At 40.0% G+C, this 13,939-nt stretch overlaps 1 protein-coding gene across 1 annotated transcript in view; it reads right to left on the bottom strand.

Annotated features, from left to right (window-relative positions):
- The window catches only part of LOC138000871 (receptor-type tyrosine-protein phosphatase mu-like), a 98,978-nt gene extending 86,117 nt beyond the window's left edge, over positions 1–12,861 (bottom strand). The window contains exons 1-3 of the mRNA XM_068847546.1: positions 12,803–12,861; positions 11,956–12,157; positions 11,635–11,737 (exon numbers count right to left, since the gene is read on the bottom strand). Coding sequence (XP_068703647.1) covers positions 11,635–11,737; positions 11,956–12,157; positions 12,803–12,814 — 317 coding nt within the window. The 5' untranslated portion in view covers positions 12,815–12,861. The remainder of the gene's footprint in view (positions 1–11,634; positions 11,738–11,955; positions 12,158–12,802) is intronic.
- Between the last annotated feature and the right edge of the window lie 1,078 nt (positions 12,862–13,939).

The raw sequence follows: 13,939 nt of genomic DNA, 5'->3' as shown, positions 1-13,939 counted from the left end.
AGAGGTCGACTTGTCTCGCTCGCAAAGTTCATTTGCGTTTCGCGACAAAAAGGGGATGACGTCATTCGCAAGTCCTGCACTTGATGACGCAATCCCACGAAAACAATCAAACATGTTTGTTTCTCCGAAATCGTCAGAGGAAATTTCTTGCCTTTGTGCTAAAGGTATCAGAAACAAAGACAAAATAAAACGAAAGCTTATTTCAATCTCGAGTCGCCGCTTGGAAAGGAGATCTTTAGTGATACTTCTTTGGACCAACACTTTGTGCCGTAAATTGTGCTGATACAAACGAACACTAGTTCGAAAGATTGACAAGTAAGGGAAAGCTTCGAATCGTCAAGAAAGTCAATTGATTTCACTCATGAAAGATCAGGTAGGCTTCAGGTGTACGAGACGTGCTAGGCCGGGATTAAAAGACATGCTAAACCGGGAACAAAAGTAGAGATAAGCTTACATCTTAGTGAAACTCACTCCTTAGCAGCTCCGGTTGGAAGACAGATATGCTTGAATTGTTTTTCCCTGATAGTCGCGCAGTTTGGAATATCCTGTGGTCTTAGTAGCCTTAAGCCGCGGCTACACGAGCGATTTTTGTCTCGCGCCGGTGATGCGATTTTTTTTCAGATTTTGGGCGTTTTCCATTTACCAAGAAATTCCGGAAATTCCGGTTGGGTTGTAAATGGAACACACGTTTTTGGTTCGTTTCACTGGAAAATTTCCGGAATAAACGGAACTTCTGAAAAGGTAGTCCTGTTTTCCCGTTGGAAACTTTCCGATGGAAATGTGTGTTCCATTGACAACTTTTGAAAGGTCTTACCATTTCCAGGCTATTCACGGCAACATTTTTAAATTTTGGCGCGTAAAATCGCAATCACTGGGCGGCGAACGGACCTGAGTTAAATGGAACATGTTTTTCACCCGATGGAAATTTCCACCGAAATTTCCAGAAATTTCTTTGTAAATGAAAAACGCCCTTTGTCGCGTCGTCTGCGCGCCAGAGTGGCTACAATTGTGACAAATTTGGGCGACAAATTGAAGGCCGCGCGAATCGCATACTTCAAGAGACCTGGGCACTATAAAAAGACATTCCTACTTTAATACTCTTTAGTCGCATCCCAAGCGCGGGCAAAAAGTTGCAGGGTGGCTACACCGGCAACTATCTCTACGATTTTGTTGCGAAAGTTTCAACTCTGGTGACTTTTTCTTGCGATTTTTTCACCTGTCGCGTCACCACTTCAAGGGTGGCTACACGTTTCATCTCGCGGTGGCGACGCGACAAAGTTTGAAAAAATCGCATCACCAGCGCGAGCAAAAAATCGCTCGTGTAGCCGCGGCCTTACGTTGAAAGTCACGCTTTACTGCACATGGCAACTCTATCCCCTGGGGTCCACGAGGACTATTCTGATTGGTCTCGCTCAGCGACCCGTTTTTGGGTCGTTATAATTGGCGCCAATCAAGTATGAAAAGTCCTTCGTCCCGCGCGCCATCTATATTTGAAGAAGGATTTTTCGAAAGTCTAGTGGCTAGTTATTGCAATGCTATGTAAATAAGGTGTCATACATAGGCTACACAATAGAGAGCTTAAGCACAAGGCGTTTGTCAAGTAGCCGAGGAGAAACTGGGTCGAGACCGACGTCCTTGACTTGACTGGCTTGCATTAAGGGCCCACAGACGGATTTTTCGCGCGTTGCTAAGGAAGTGAAATGTTACTAAATCAAAATCAAGATTTCTTTTAGAAAGACAAGAGATAAGCTTTTAAAAGTTACAATCAAGGATTAATATGAGGGGATAAACATTTTCAACGCATAACTTTTTAGGTTAGCATTTTCTGAAGTAGCGAATTTGGAGAAAAGAGTAAGTGTGTATATGCATCTTTTCCATGAAAAAGGAAAGTACAGGCAGGAACAACCTCTAAGTTGTCCATCATGATGAGACGTAAAGCGCCATCGCCTACGATACTTATACAATTGACCACGATGGAGTTTGTTTGCCTGAATCATTTTCAATGCTTTGTAACGGTATTCGTCAATGTGTTGCTCAACAGCAACGATGTTAGTTGGACACCGTGTATGTTTCCAGCTGTTTATTGTACACAGCTCTATGATATTACAAAAATATTACACTTGTAGCACAGGAATAGTTGTTCCTTATGCTCCAAACCGTCGTAAGAGAAATATTTTCCTTGTGAAGTTCGTAAGATAGATTTGATATTGTGCCAAAAGTGGTATACAGAAATTTCCACATAAAAGCCTACTTTCTAAATAAACATTTCAGATATTCTTTGTCACAAGTGCCCATAGAAATTTTCACGTACATCCCGGTAGCTTAGACAAAAAGTTCCAGATATTCCTTGCCACAAGAAGTCTATTGAAATTTCTATGTACATCCCAGTTGCTTAGACAAAATAGTTTCAGATCGTGTCCGAAAAAAATTCAATGTAACAGACATATGAAGGGCGTGGGGAACTTTTTATGATATAGGAAAACTGTCGTCAAATTTTAAGTTTTCGCTCAAGGGCTCCTAATTTCAAAGACATTCCCCGTATTAGTTGCGAGAAGGGTTCAGTGTAGCAATTATGAACGGGCGAAGTTTACGCTACAAAGTTCTTTGTTTGATTCCACGCAAAAAAAGCTCAACAGAGAGCTTCGACTGGTTAAGCCGCGTGCAAATGCACTGGATTTGTCCACTGTACAAGCTCTCAACATGTTGAACTCAACAAGGTGAGCGCATTTGAACACCCAGTTGAGAGGTGTTGAGTCTTGTTGAGTCAAATTTGAAACTGGTCAAACTTTTCGCTCAACACGGCTCAACATTTCCTTTGTTTCGCGGTCATTAATGTGTGACTCAACAAAGTCGAATGCATTTGCACAGCTCAACATGTTGAGCCCACGCACGCCCAGCGTATCCATTGGGAGTTTAAACATATCGAACATTTTACAAGATGGTAATGGTAAGTCTCCCCTGTTGCCAGAAATCTGATAGTCAACGCAAGCCTTTCTGGAGCAATTAATAACTTCTGTAGCACCAAGAATATCTTTTGGTGTTATGTAGGGCTCAATCATTCCTAGTACTTCACAAAAATTGCCATGGTTCATTCGCATCATTTCCTTGTAGTCTGCAGTGTCCTCGATCATTAGCTCTTTCACTATGTTGTTGTAGCATCCTTTACTGCTTCTACGCCGAATCCACGCTCTTGTTTTACCACGTCGTTTTTTTGACCTTTTGTCCTCATCAATGACTTCGCTTACTAGAAGTGCAGCCAAGCATTTTCATGTTCTGAGGAGATGAATATACCTAAGATTCTCAGATTCAACATCAGCCTTTGTGAAATCTTCGGAATGCTCAACATGTTGAGTCATTGTTGAGGTCATTTGAACACCCCGCTCAACAACACCTCAACAAACACTCAACATGTTGAGAGCTTGTACAGTGGACAAATCCAGTGCATTTGCACGCGGCTTTATTTCTTTGACAGCCTGAGACAAAAGAGAATTAATAAAGCCTGTTTGTCCAACAGATCTGAATTTTGAACCAAAATGAAAGACATTTATAGAAATCTTCCTGGCAGAATAATAGATCTTCACAAGACATTTACTCTCGGGTGGTATAATTGCCTTGAAGATGTCTTGATATTTACATATAACAAAAGTCTACCTCGTCAAAAACTCATGTCGTTCGAACAGTGCTACGTTACATGAAAATGTAAGTAAGTTTGATTTCTTTATCAGCAACATGCATTGATTTCCGAAAATACAAACCGCTTGTACAGCTCAACTAATATATTGATTTAGCCAAGCTAAAAGCAGAGCTCCCTGGTTATTTATTCTTACTGAAAGTAAGTGAAAAAAGAGATTTTCGAATTGTCCGCGTTTTCGTGTTTCCGATTACTGCTTAATTAAATCATTCCTTCGCTTTCTTCTGTAGACAAATTCATTGCTTAACTAGTGAATTCCCGGTACATTTCACGCAAAAAACCGATATCACATGAATCACGAAGTAATGAGTGCGACCTGTTTTTCAAGCGATTTTTACTTTGGAATTCACCAGTTTGGCAATGAATTTTTCTCGAATCACATGAGTTTTAAAAGAAAAGAAGCACATCCTCAGCGAGCGAATGGAAAAGGAAAAAAGCAATTTCAGAGTCAACTGTCAATAGCCAGCGAATCACGCTAAAACTAGCAATAGCTATCGCTAAGTGCCAACAAAACAGTCAATATAATACAGAGTTTGCAGATTTGTATCAGAGTTCCAAAATACCCAACAGTAGTTGTAATTTTTTTATTCGAAAGTACTGCAACTCAACTTATCAAGTTAACAATAATACAATAATTCAAATTGCACACTTTGTATCTCCAACAATGTAGATGTCAACGTGTTTTGCAATAATATGGAAAGTAGTGCTGTAATTTTTCAACGGCCGTAATTTTAACAGGAATATACAACAATTAAGTTGAATAAAATCGGTGCCGTGTAAAAAATCCCCAAGGCGTTTTCAGACGTTTCAGTGTGAACCTCTCTCGCACATGAAAGTTGTTTCACTTGAAGAATTTTTATTTTGCAACATACAGCCATAAATTATAAGTCATATTGATCGTTGAATTGTGTACTTTGCAGGCAACACATTTCCTTTGAAAATTAAATTAAACCGTTCACAACCAAATGATTACAAAACGAAAAAGAAATTGCTCTACTCGCGAGCCGAAATCTGAAATTGACAACAGCAGCCGAGTTTTGAGCTCGTTTACTCAATGTAGAACACGATGGTTCAAAAACAAATATTAAAGAACACTCAAAGCAAGTGTACACAACAAAATGGTCAGGGAAATGGGAAAAATGTGTTTTCACTCCCCTCCGAACACAAGATCATCAATAGTCGCGCGCGTCATGCAAGTTTGTCTAATGACATCACACATCAAAACACGCGCTTTCATTGGTCCCTACTAAAATTTCCAGGGAACCTTACATTACACTTTTCCCAGCACGATCGAGAATTTTTCTGACTGCTGCAATACTTCGCGTGAAATTAAGCTGGCCGCCTCGCAAGCCTCGCCCCATTCGCTCGGCTTGCTCGTTGGCAACTAAAAACCGTCGGGGACCTTTGTCAGTTCAAGGTCAAAAACAAGTTTTACTGATGTACTTTACTCCACTTTATCTCTGAAACGAGATCATTGACATTTTGAGGTATTTCGTTGAAACACGCCAGCTTGGCTTGGAAAAAGAACCGGCAAAATACGGCAAACTAGAAAGGACAAACTTCAAACAACATCCGCTCCAACAAATTACCTGTAGGAGCTTTAAACAAACTTCTGAAAATACAAGCTAGTGATATTTCTCCCTAATTTTACGAGACCTCATTGCGGTTACGTGTTCATAACAGATTCGATACAGGGACCTACAGGTCAGCAAAGACCTCATACATGTTGACCGACAAAGAAAGGGCTTGACTTTGGGATGAGCGCACGAGCTTACTGAATGAATGGACACTACAAAGCTAAGAATAAACCAAGCTTAATGTACAGTCCCAGATTCTTGGAAACCTCAGGCCTCGTTGTAATTGAGTCCCACATGCTTTAATTTTGTCCTGTTTTTGTTTATCTTAAATTATTAAAATTCAAGACCACAGAGAAAAAACAAAAGCACATACAAAGAGGGACTCCTCAAGGAAAAGAAATATCTTTTGGAAGGACTAGTACTTACTTTTTTTTTTTCTTTTGAAAGCATTGAATGTCGGCGCTCGCAGCGCTCTTTTCGTCACGTGAAGAACTGACTAAGGCAGATTTCTTTGGTAAATGACAGGAAATATAAAGTTGATGGTCCCGTAACGCAGGAACACAAGAAATATCAATGAATAAATTATTAGAGTTATTCCATACCAAATGAACTTACCTTTCTGCGTTTTTTCATTTCACCACGGACAGCAAATACCCAGCGCAGCTTTGACGTTTGTGACTTGATGTTTGGGACGTGTGACGCCATTTTTTGGAAATCACTTACGGTCAACGTCCGTGTTGAGAAAATACGTCTTGTGCTTAACCTCTCTAATTAGCTAATGTGCAGTGTAGTGCGCTGTAGTGTAGTGCGGTATGTTGTAAAATAGGGTTGTAATGTGGAGTATTGGGTTAAAAAATAAGTTGTCCATAAAAATGACAAAAAAATAAATGAATAAATGAATTCTCATAGATAAATTGCTTACAAGACAGAAAGCAGAAAAAGAAAATGGAATAGAGTGTAAAATCGTCCTTATACAAAAACACAAGCAATAAAAGGAGCGGTGGATGACCTTGGTTGGACTCGTAGAGGATCTATCTAATTTTGTGGAATGAGGAAAGCTTGTCGTTAACCCGTCGGCACCAGTTTTTGAGATTAGTTTTTTCTTGTTTCTAAGATTCATTAAGTCATTTTTATCTCGCTGGAAAAATCTTTTACGAGCGAATTTCGGGGTCAGTCGAGATTCTAGTATTACCCTTTAGACAAATGAGCCGTATATGAGATCAGAATGACTAAGAAAAGGAGTCTATTCTTTCAAAGTGCATTATTGTGTAATTCTATTAGAAGTGGATTGGTCAAAAAATAATAATTGACTTACCTCGCTGTGGCTGCTCAGTACAGGGGCGGAAAGATCATGTGAAGAAAAAATAAGGAAATATAGTTGGTGCGGATGAATAGACAGTGTTCTTTGAAGACTGGCATTATTAGACCAAGTAAACATGACTTTGGGCTGAAGAGAAGGGCTGGTAATCGTTATGACAACGAACGAAATCTCGAATTCTTTAGGCCTACTACTACTACCACCACCACCACCACCACCACCACCACCACCACTACTACTGCTGCTACTACTACTACTACTACTACTACTACTACTACTACTACTACTACTACTACTACTACTACTACTACTACTACTACTACTACTACTACTACTACTACTACTACTACTACTACTACTACGACTACTACTACTACTACTACGACTACTACTACTACTACTGGCCAATTTCGGATTAGTTGTGTTCACAATCACCACAACAACGACAACCCCTAGGAAATAAAGTTTGAACACAAAAGAAACGCAATAAAGGAAAAAAAGGACAAGATTGAAAGGTAATGCTTTCTGACTAAGGGTATCAATTATAAATTGCCTATTGTATGTCAGGACCTTGTTCTTAGACCTCATTCGCACATACTGTACATATACAAATGTGAATGTTTTCCCAATGTTTTCCCAATGCAGATTGAGTGACAATACTCAAGTGGTTATTTGCTTTCAGAGTCGGACATATTCAAGTTCCCACACTCTCCTCAGTCACAAACGACAAATTGTCAAATCTTTAGAGTTTCGCCACACGATCTCTATTGCGAAAAAAAAAAGGTAAATTCTAAAGCGAAGGTTGCAAAAATTTGCGCCCTCTGAGATCAAAACCTCAGTGAAAGACTGATGATTTAACACAAGAAAGCAAAAAAATGGATAAAATAAAATGGATAAGAGCGCTACTCACTTTGCCGTTTCGATTCAAGGTCACGCCGCTTCCGTTTATGACTTTCGACATCAAGGTTTGGATTCCTTTCTCTGTTATTCCTGTAAGCAAGGATAAAAAAAAACCCTGGAAGTCAATTCAGTTCACTTTATTATTTTTGCCATAAAATAATAAATATGTACATTATTTTTCTTTTTTTCACATTTAGAGGCAGGGAGGCCATAGCGGCTTTAAATCCTATGTAAAGGGCTACTTCAAAATACAAAGGAAAGGAAAGGAACTTTATTTAAGTGTCCAGACGTTCTAGCGCTGGACCGCTAACTGGGGAAACGGTAAGCTGAATTAACGCAAATCAAGTCAAATGTTAGTTTTTGAGGAGAGGGGAAAACCGGAGTACCCGGAGAAAAACCTCTCGGTGCAGAGTAGAGAACCAATAAACTCAACCCACATATGACGCCGAGTCTGGGTATCGAACCCGGGCCACTTTGGTGAGAGGCGAGTGCTCTCACCTCTGCGCCATCCCTGCACCCCAAAAGGTGCAGCACGTGATAAGAGACAAACAAAACAATAAGACAACAATAACAATAAGTAGTCCTTTGTGAAGGTAAAGTTTTGTTAACCTTTAAACATCAGATCAAAGGTACGTTATTGGTGAGAAGTGAAAACCGGAATAGTCGGAGAAGTCGGTAGGTAGAGAACCAACAAACTCAACCCACGTGACGTTGAGTCCGGGAATCGATCGCGGGCCACACTGGTGGAAGGCGAGTGCTCTTACCACTGCGTCGACCCAGCTCCTAGAAAGCGTATCAAACCTATGCGTTATAAGGTACCGGTAAGTCACAAGGTTGTCCAAATATGAAACGAAAGGGAGGTAACACACTCGGGCGAAAGTAACCGACGGAAGTTTACAATACATCATTCGACCGTTTCGCTTGAATCCTCTGATTGGTAGAAAATCTTTAATCAACTAGACGAACCAACCATGCCTTTTCTACCAGATATAGGGTTCATCAAAGAGCAAACTATTCGAAAACGACAGTTTCACCGAGATATATTTCAGAGTGACACAACCATTGCATTCTCTCGAATGTTCAGAAAATCACGACGTCACCACTCAACCATTTGCTTATAATGATTCGCTGTGCCCCCTGAAGCCCCGTCAAAGCAGCGGCATTAAGCTTGAAATGGTCTATATTACTGCTGTTGTAACATGACTCTATTCTGCGCTTCGCGTAAGAATGAGTTAAATTAGGAAACTTACAACAACAACGACCGCGTCAACGTCATCTCAAAATACAAAATTTTTTTGTATTTGAACCGTTTTAAAGGGGCTAGGTCACGTAATTTCAGGCAATTTCAGCACTGATCGAATGGTCATAGAATTAACTAAAATATCAAAATAACTGTTCAAAACTATAAAAGAACTCTAACAAAACACAGGGAAGCCAAGAAAGGACATGGATGGACAAAACTGGAGAAGATTGACATGGATTAAATTTGGGTAAATTTGAAAAACGTCGGCCCACCTTTTTTCAAATTTATATGAGTCTATCAAAATGTCATTTACAAAGCTGGAAAATCATTCTCAGTTGTTATGTGGCCGTGATTTTGCAAATGAAAGACTCTTGCTCTGCCAATTTGACGTTTAGAGCTTATAATTAACAAAATTAAACAAAATTACCTAAAATAGCGTGACCTAGCCCCTTTAAGGCGACCAAACTGTGGCAGTTTCCCGCGAATGAAAGTGGCTTCGACGGTATTTTAATTAGAAGAAAGAAGGGAAGAAATTGAAAAGAAATGTATTAAATTCAAAATGTGCTGAGCGTGCACTGAAAACTATGGTTTTTGCTCATGAGAAAAGGTGCATTCGGGTTTTGTACCGTTTTCATTACTTGTGTCGCTATCATTGTTGTTGCCCGGCCTGCAAATTAGTGATCCATACCCAAATTACCTTTTATAAAGCAAAATTCCAATGATGGCGATCGTAATAAGAACCAAGCCTCCCAAAATACCCGCAATTACACCAACGGTATTGTCAGCGTCAGTCTTCAGGCCTGATGGAGGCTTATCCTCTGAAAAATACCAAACAATTTCTGAGTGGAAAAATATTCCTCTCTGTTGCTCATGCACATTCATAAAGCTTGAAATCAAGAGAAATGCAATGATGGCAATAACAATTAGCACCAAGGCTCCCAAAATACCCGCAATTATACCAACGGTATTGTCAGCGTCAGTCTTCACGCCTGATGGAGGCTTATCCTCTGAAAAATACCAAACAATTTCTGAGTGGAAAAATATTCCTCTCTGTTGCTTTTGCACATTCATAAAGCATGCAATCAAGAAGAAATACAATTCATTTAAAGTATTTTATTTTCCTCAGCTCGAATCTGCCGCATATTTCTTTCCAGTCGTAGGACCGGTATTTTTGGAGTGCTTGATAAATGATGTCAATCGGACATCAAATAATACAAATCTGCTGGATGACCTACATCATATCATGTCAAATTGGATTCAAATGGCATTGTAATTTCTTGCCTCCGTGAGGGCTCTCCAGATTTGCGTGGAAACCAAATGATACGTGCGGCTAACTCGAGAGAAAGGTGGGACAGGAATCTCAAGCAAACAATGACCAGTTAAATATACTAGCGACAGAAAATTTCAAACCAGCAACGAAACAACAACAAGTGACTACTTCACTGGCTGGATGTCCGGTGACTAATTAAGAACTACAAACTCACGTGACGTACCATCAGTGGGTGGTAAGCTTATTTCAGTTGCCAATCCATACAAAAATCTCTGTAAAGACAAAAAAAAAACCCAAAAACATTCAAAATAAGGCACCAACAAAACACTTCCTGCATTAAAAATGATTTAACCTCAACTCACATCCGTGGCTTTCTTACCACGTTATCCAGAGTCACTCCTCTTATGTACGCCTTGTACCTTGTCCCTGGTTCCAATTGAACATTCTTGTAACCTCCGTATGTCTTTCCGTCGCCTAAAACAAATACTTTACTAGTGTTCAGTGCATCCCGCGATAAACTTGCAGCAATGTAAAATCTTCCTCCCTTTCTCCTGGCTTCCTCGTAATTGGTAATTGTCTGGTAAGTAAATGACCGATATTTGTTGACAATTCCAGGAATTTCAACTATGACTTGATGAAAGCTATAAAAGAAAAGAGACATGACCTTTTACAATCAGAAAAAAGTTCATCGTATCCTTAAATTTCACACAGAGCCAGTGAGGATGTTCGTGTCCCAGGCAGATGCTTCAAAGAAAACGTTCCAATAAAATAAACCAGCCACTACTGCTACAAGACAACCAAGAAAACTCTCTCCTTAATTCACCGAGTTTCAGTATTTCACAATCAAACTAAAACTTGAACATATCCTCACAATGAATACACACACTGAACTCTGACTGGAAAAAGGTACATCTGCTCACCCCTACTACCCGAACGCAGGCGCAGGCGCAGACGCACGCGCAAAGGCATTCACTCCCATTAAAACACGAAAATGAGCGACAAAACTAAAGCACGATTATCTCTGTTTTGATTTGGGGTTGAAACAGAAGCTCACACATACTTCAACCATATTGTGAGGAGTGTTCAGTGTGTGGAATTAGTCAAATTCATGCCCATTAGAATATAGAACAAGTATAAGCACTTGAAATAATAACACCTCCCTGTAAGAAATTTTAGTCAGTGACTTCAAGATACCTTTCGATGATTCCGTAACTTTCGCAAAATTTCTGATCGAGCCCATTTACCCTTACCCTTACCCTTACTTAAAGATTTGGGCTCTCTTAAAAGATGTCAATTAACAATTGCTAGATAAGGCCGAGTATGATATGAAGGTTTACGCAGATATCAATATTACTCCCTCATAATTGAAGGAAAGCAAAAATTATTGTGAGAGTGAAGTAGACACGAGTGTGCATCATGATATTTTCAGCTGTCAAAAAATTTATGGCTCGAAAGACGTATTACAGCGTGACATTTTCCCTCCACTATTTACTACTGTTGAATGACTAACTTCATTATCAGTGGAGTAAAAACCTTGTTCTGTTGAGTAGCTTGAGTTATATGAGGCAACAGGGCAACCAAAAAAGAAAGCAACAACTTGAATTAATAATAATTATTACCCATGTTTTAACTCACATCACTTTTCCATTGGTGTCGGATGCCGGCTGAATCGTAATGGTTATGGTGTGTAATGTGGTGGCATCATAGTTAACCTGTGGTTCCGTTGGTGGAGGCGGAGCTGAAAATAAAAAGACTTCAATAGGCAACTACACATTTACTCCTGCGGATGTAACGTCAGCTTGAAATAGCCAATTACGGGTCCACTACAAGTTTGAGTTTTGTCTTGAAAATGATGAATGTGAAATACAATGAACGACAGAATCATAAATTGATTCCAAGTGCCTAATAGCACAGGACACCACAATTTATCTACTGCATTTCAGACAAAGAACTCACCGTCGGCAGGTGTATTCACTACCATGTGTTCACTTTGGCTGCCTTCTCCTTTGATAGTAAATGCAGTAATATACACTGTAAACTCTGTTCCAGGACTAAGGTCTGCTTTCTTGATCACAACAAAGCGTGCATCCTCGGTAGTTGATATTTCCAAGTTGCTTTGGAAGGCACCATCATACTCTCGTTTCCCTACGCAGTAAATCTTGGCCACAAACAAGAAAAAAAATCAACAAAGAATCAAAACTAAAATAACTTGGTTTTTGTTAAGTGCTGAAAAAACTATGGCAACTACCTTGGCCAAACACACCAGACGGAGGTGGTCAACTGAACCAATCACGTCAATTCCTTTATAGCCAGAAATAGCCGCTCAAGAATCAAACGAAATTGTTTCTTTTGTCATATTCTTCAGGTAGTCCATTTTTTCGAAGTATTGGAATCGCCTGAGTTTTTCTTATTTGTTGTTGTTGTTGTTGCTCCATGACCTTTCTTTCTCTTTCTTGGGGGGCCACAATTGACCCATTAACTTCCAGGGGTTCCCCATTGACGAGTAAAATCGTCTGGCGTTAGACAGAGTAAAATACTAAGTCTGGCCGGTTTAGGCCGATTTGGACGTCAAAGGGTTAAAAACTAATGGGGACATCGTTTTTCAGTGAGTGATTAATTTGGACAAAGTTCTAGGCAGGGGAAGGAGGGGGGCAGCAAAAATGGACCAATTCAACGTAAGGAAAGCCAGGAAATTCACCAGGAATTTGGGGCCAAAGAGATCGTGCCCTTGATTTTACAGACATTTTGAGCAGCGGTACGTATTTTTGTACACTCCATTACTTTCTGGGTTCCAACTATTTACCTCTACCAACATTCAAAATGTCGGCATATCAAATGAATTCTCCAGCAAGCACCTTGTTTATCCTCACCAACAACTAATCCCCCTATGAGATAAGTACCAAGTGAATACCACCTGCACTACTAAAATCGGTGCAACGTTACCACTACTAAATTGGATCAATGACCTCCTTACCTGGTATTGACGAATTATACCATTGGGATTGATTGGCTCCTCCCAAGCTACGTTTATGTTACCATAATCCAGCGTTGCTTTCACCTCTGTTGGTTTACCGGGAACTGTGAATAACAAATTAATTTGCAGCATTAGGTTTTACCCCCAAACCTTTCAAAAGTGGGAAAAGGCTCTTAACTACGTTTGAATGCAAGAGAAACCAAGTGCTTCTAAAGGCTAACATTACGTGAAGATGACTTCTTTTGCTGGGGAAAGATCTGGATCGAATCATAAATGTTAGAGTTTCTTAGAATACATTAAGACCAATTCGTATTTGTTGGTACTTTATGTTCCCCGATAAACAATGTGATAATACTCGAACATGTCACATAATTTTCAATCTTAAGACCTACATGTGACCTGTTGTGACATGGCCCTTTCCAAGGTTACGTCCGCGGTTAGGAGTCATTAGGGAGCTTTAGCAACGACAACGGCGACGGCAACGAGAACGTCACAAATTTGCATATTTAGTGGACAAAAACAATAGCTTTGCACGCCCAGCTCGTGCGTTTTTCATTTTTGTCCATTTCTTTGCCGTCGTCAGCAAAGCAACAACGTGAAATTACCAAGTTTGAGGGGTTATGGAGAACGTCAGCACCTGGAGATAAATTTTCATTTTTCTCCCCTAAATTAAGCGCCGCTCGTAACGGTCTCATTCCTGTGGGACTGAAACACTTTTGTCAAATTAAAAGGCTTGGAATAGTCGCGAAGTGATCGCAATAACGTGAATGTATGTTTTTACATGACGTTCTCGTTGCCGTTCCCGTCGTCGTTGCTAAAGCTCCCTATTAGGGAACTTAAGCAACGACAACGGCGACGGCAAGGAGAACGTCACAAATCTGTGTATTTAGTGGGCACAAACAATAGCTTTGCACGCCCTGCACGTGCGTTTTTCACTTTTGTCCATTTCTTTGCCGTCGTCATCAA

The sequence above is a fragment of the Montipora foliosa genome, chromosome 4 (genome assembly GCF_036669935.1).
Source record: "Montipora foliosa isolate CH-2021 chromosome 4, ASM3666993v2, whole genome shotgun sequence".
In the NCBI taxonomy this organism is placed as follows: domain Eukaryota; kingdom Metazoa; phylum Cnidaria; class Anthozoa; order Scleractinia; family Acroporidae; genus Montipora; species Montipora foliosa.
Note: the sequence above shows the minus strand (reverse complement) of the source record. Positions and strands in the feature narration are given on the sequence as shown.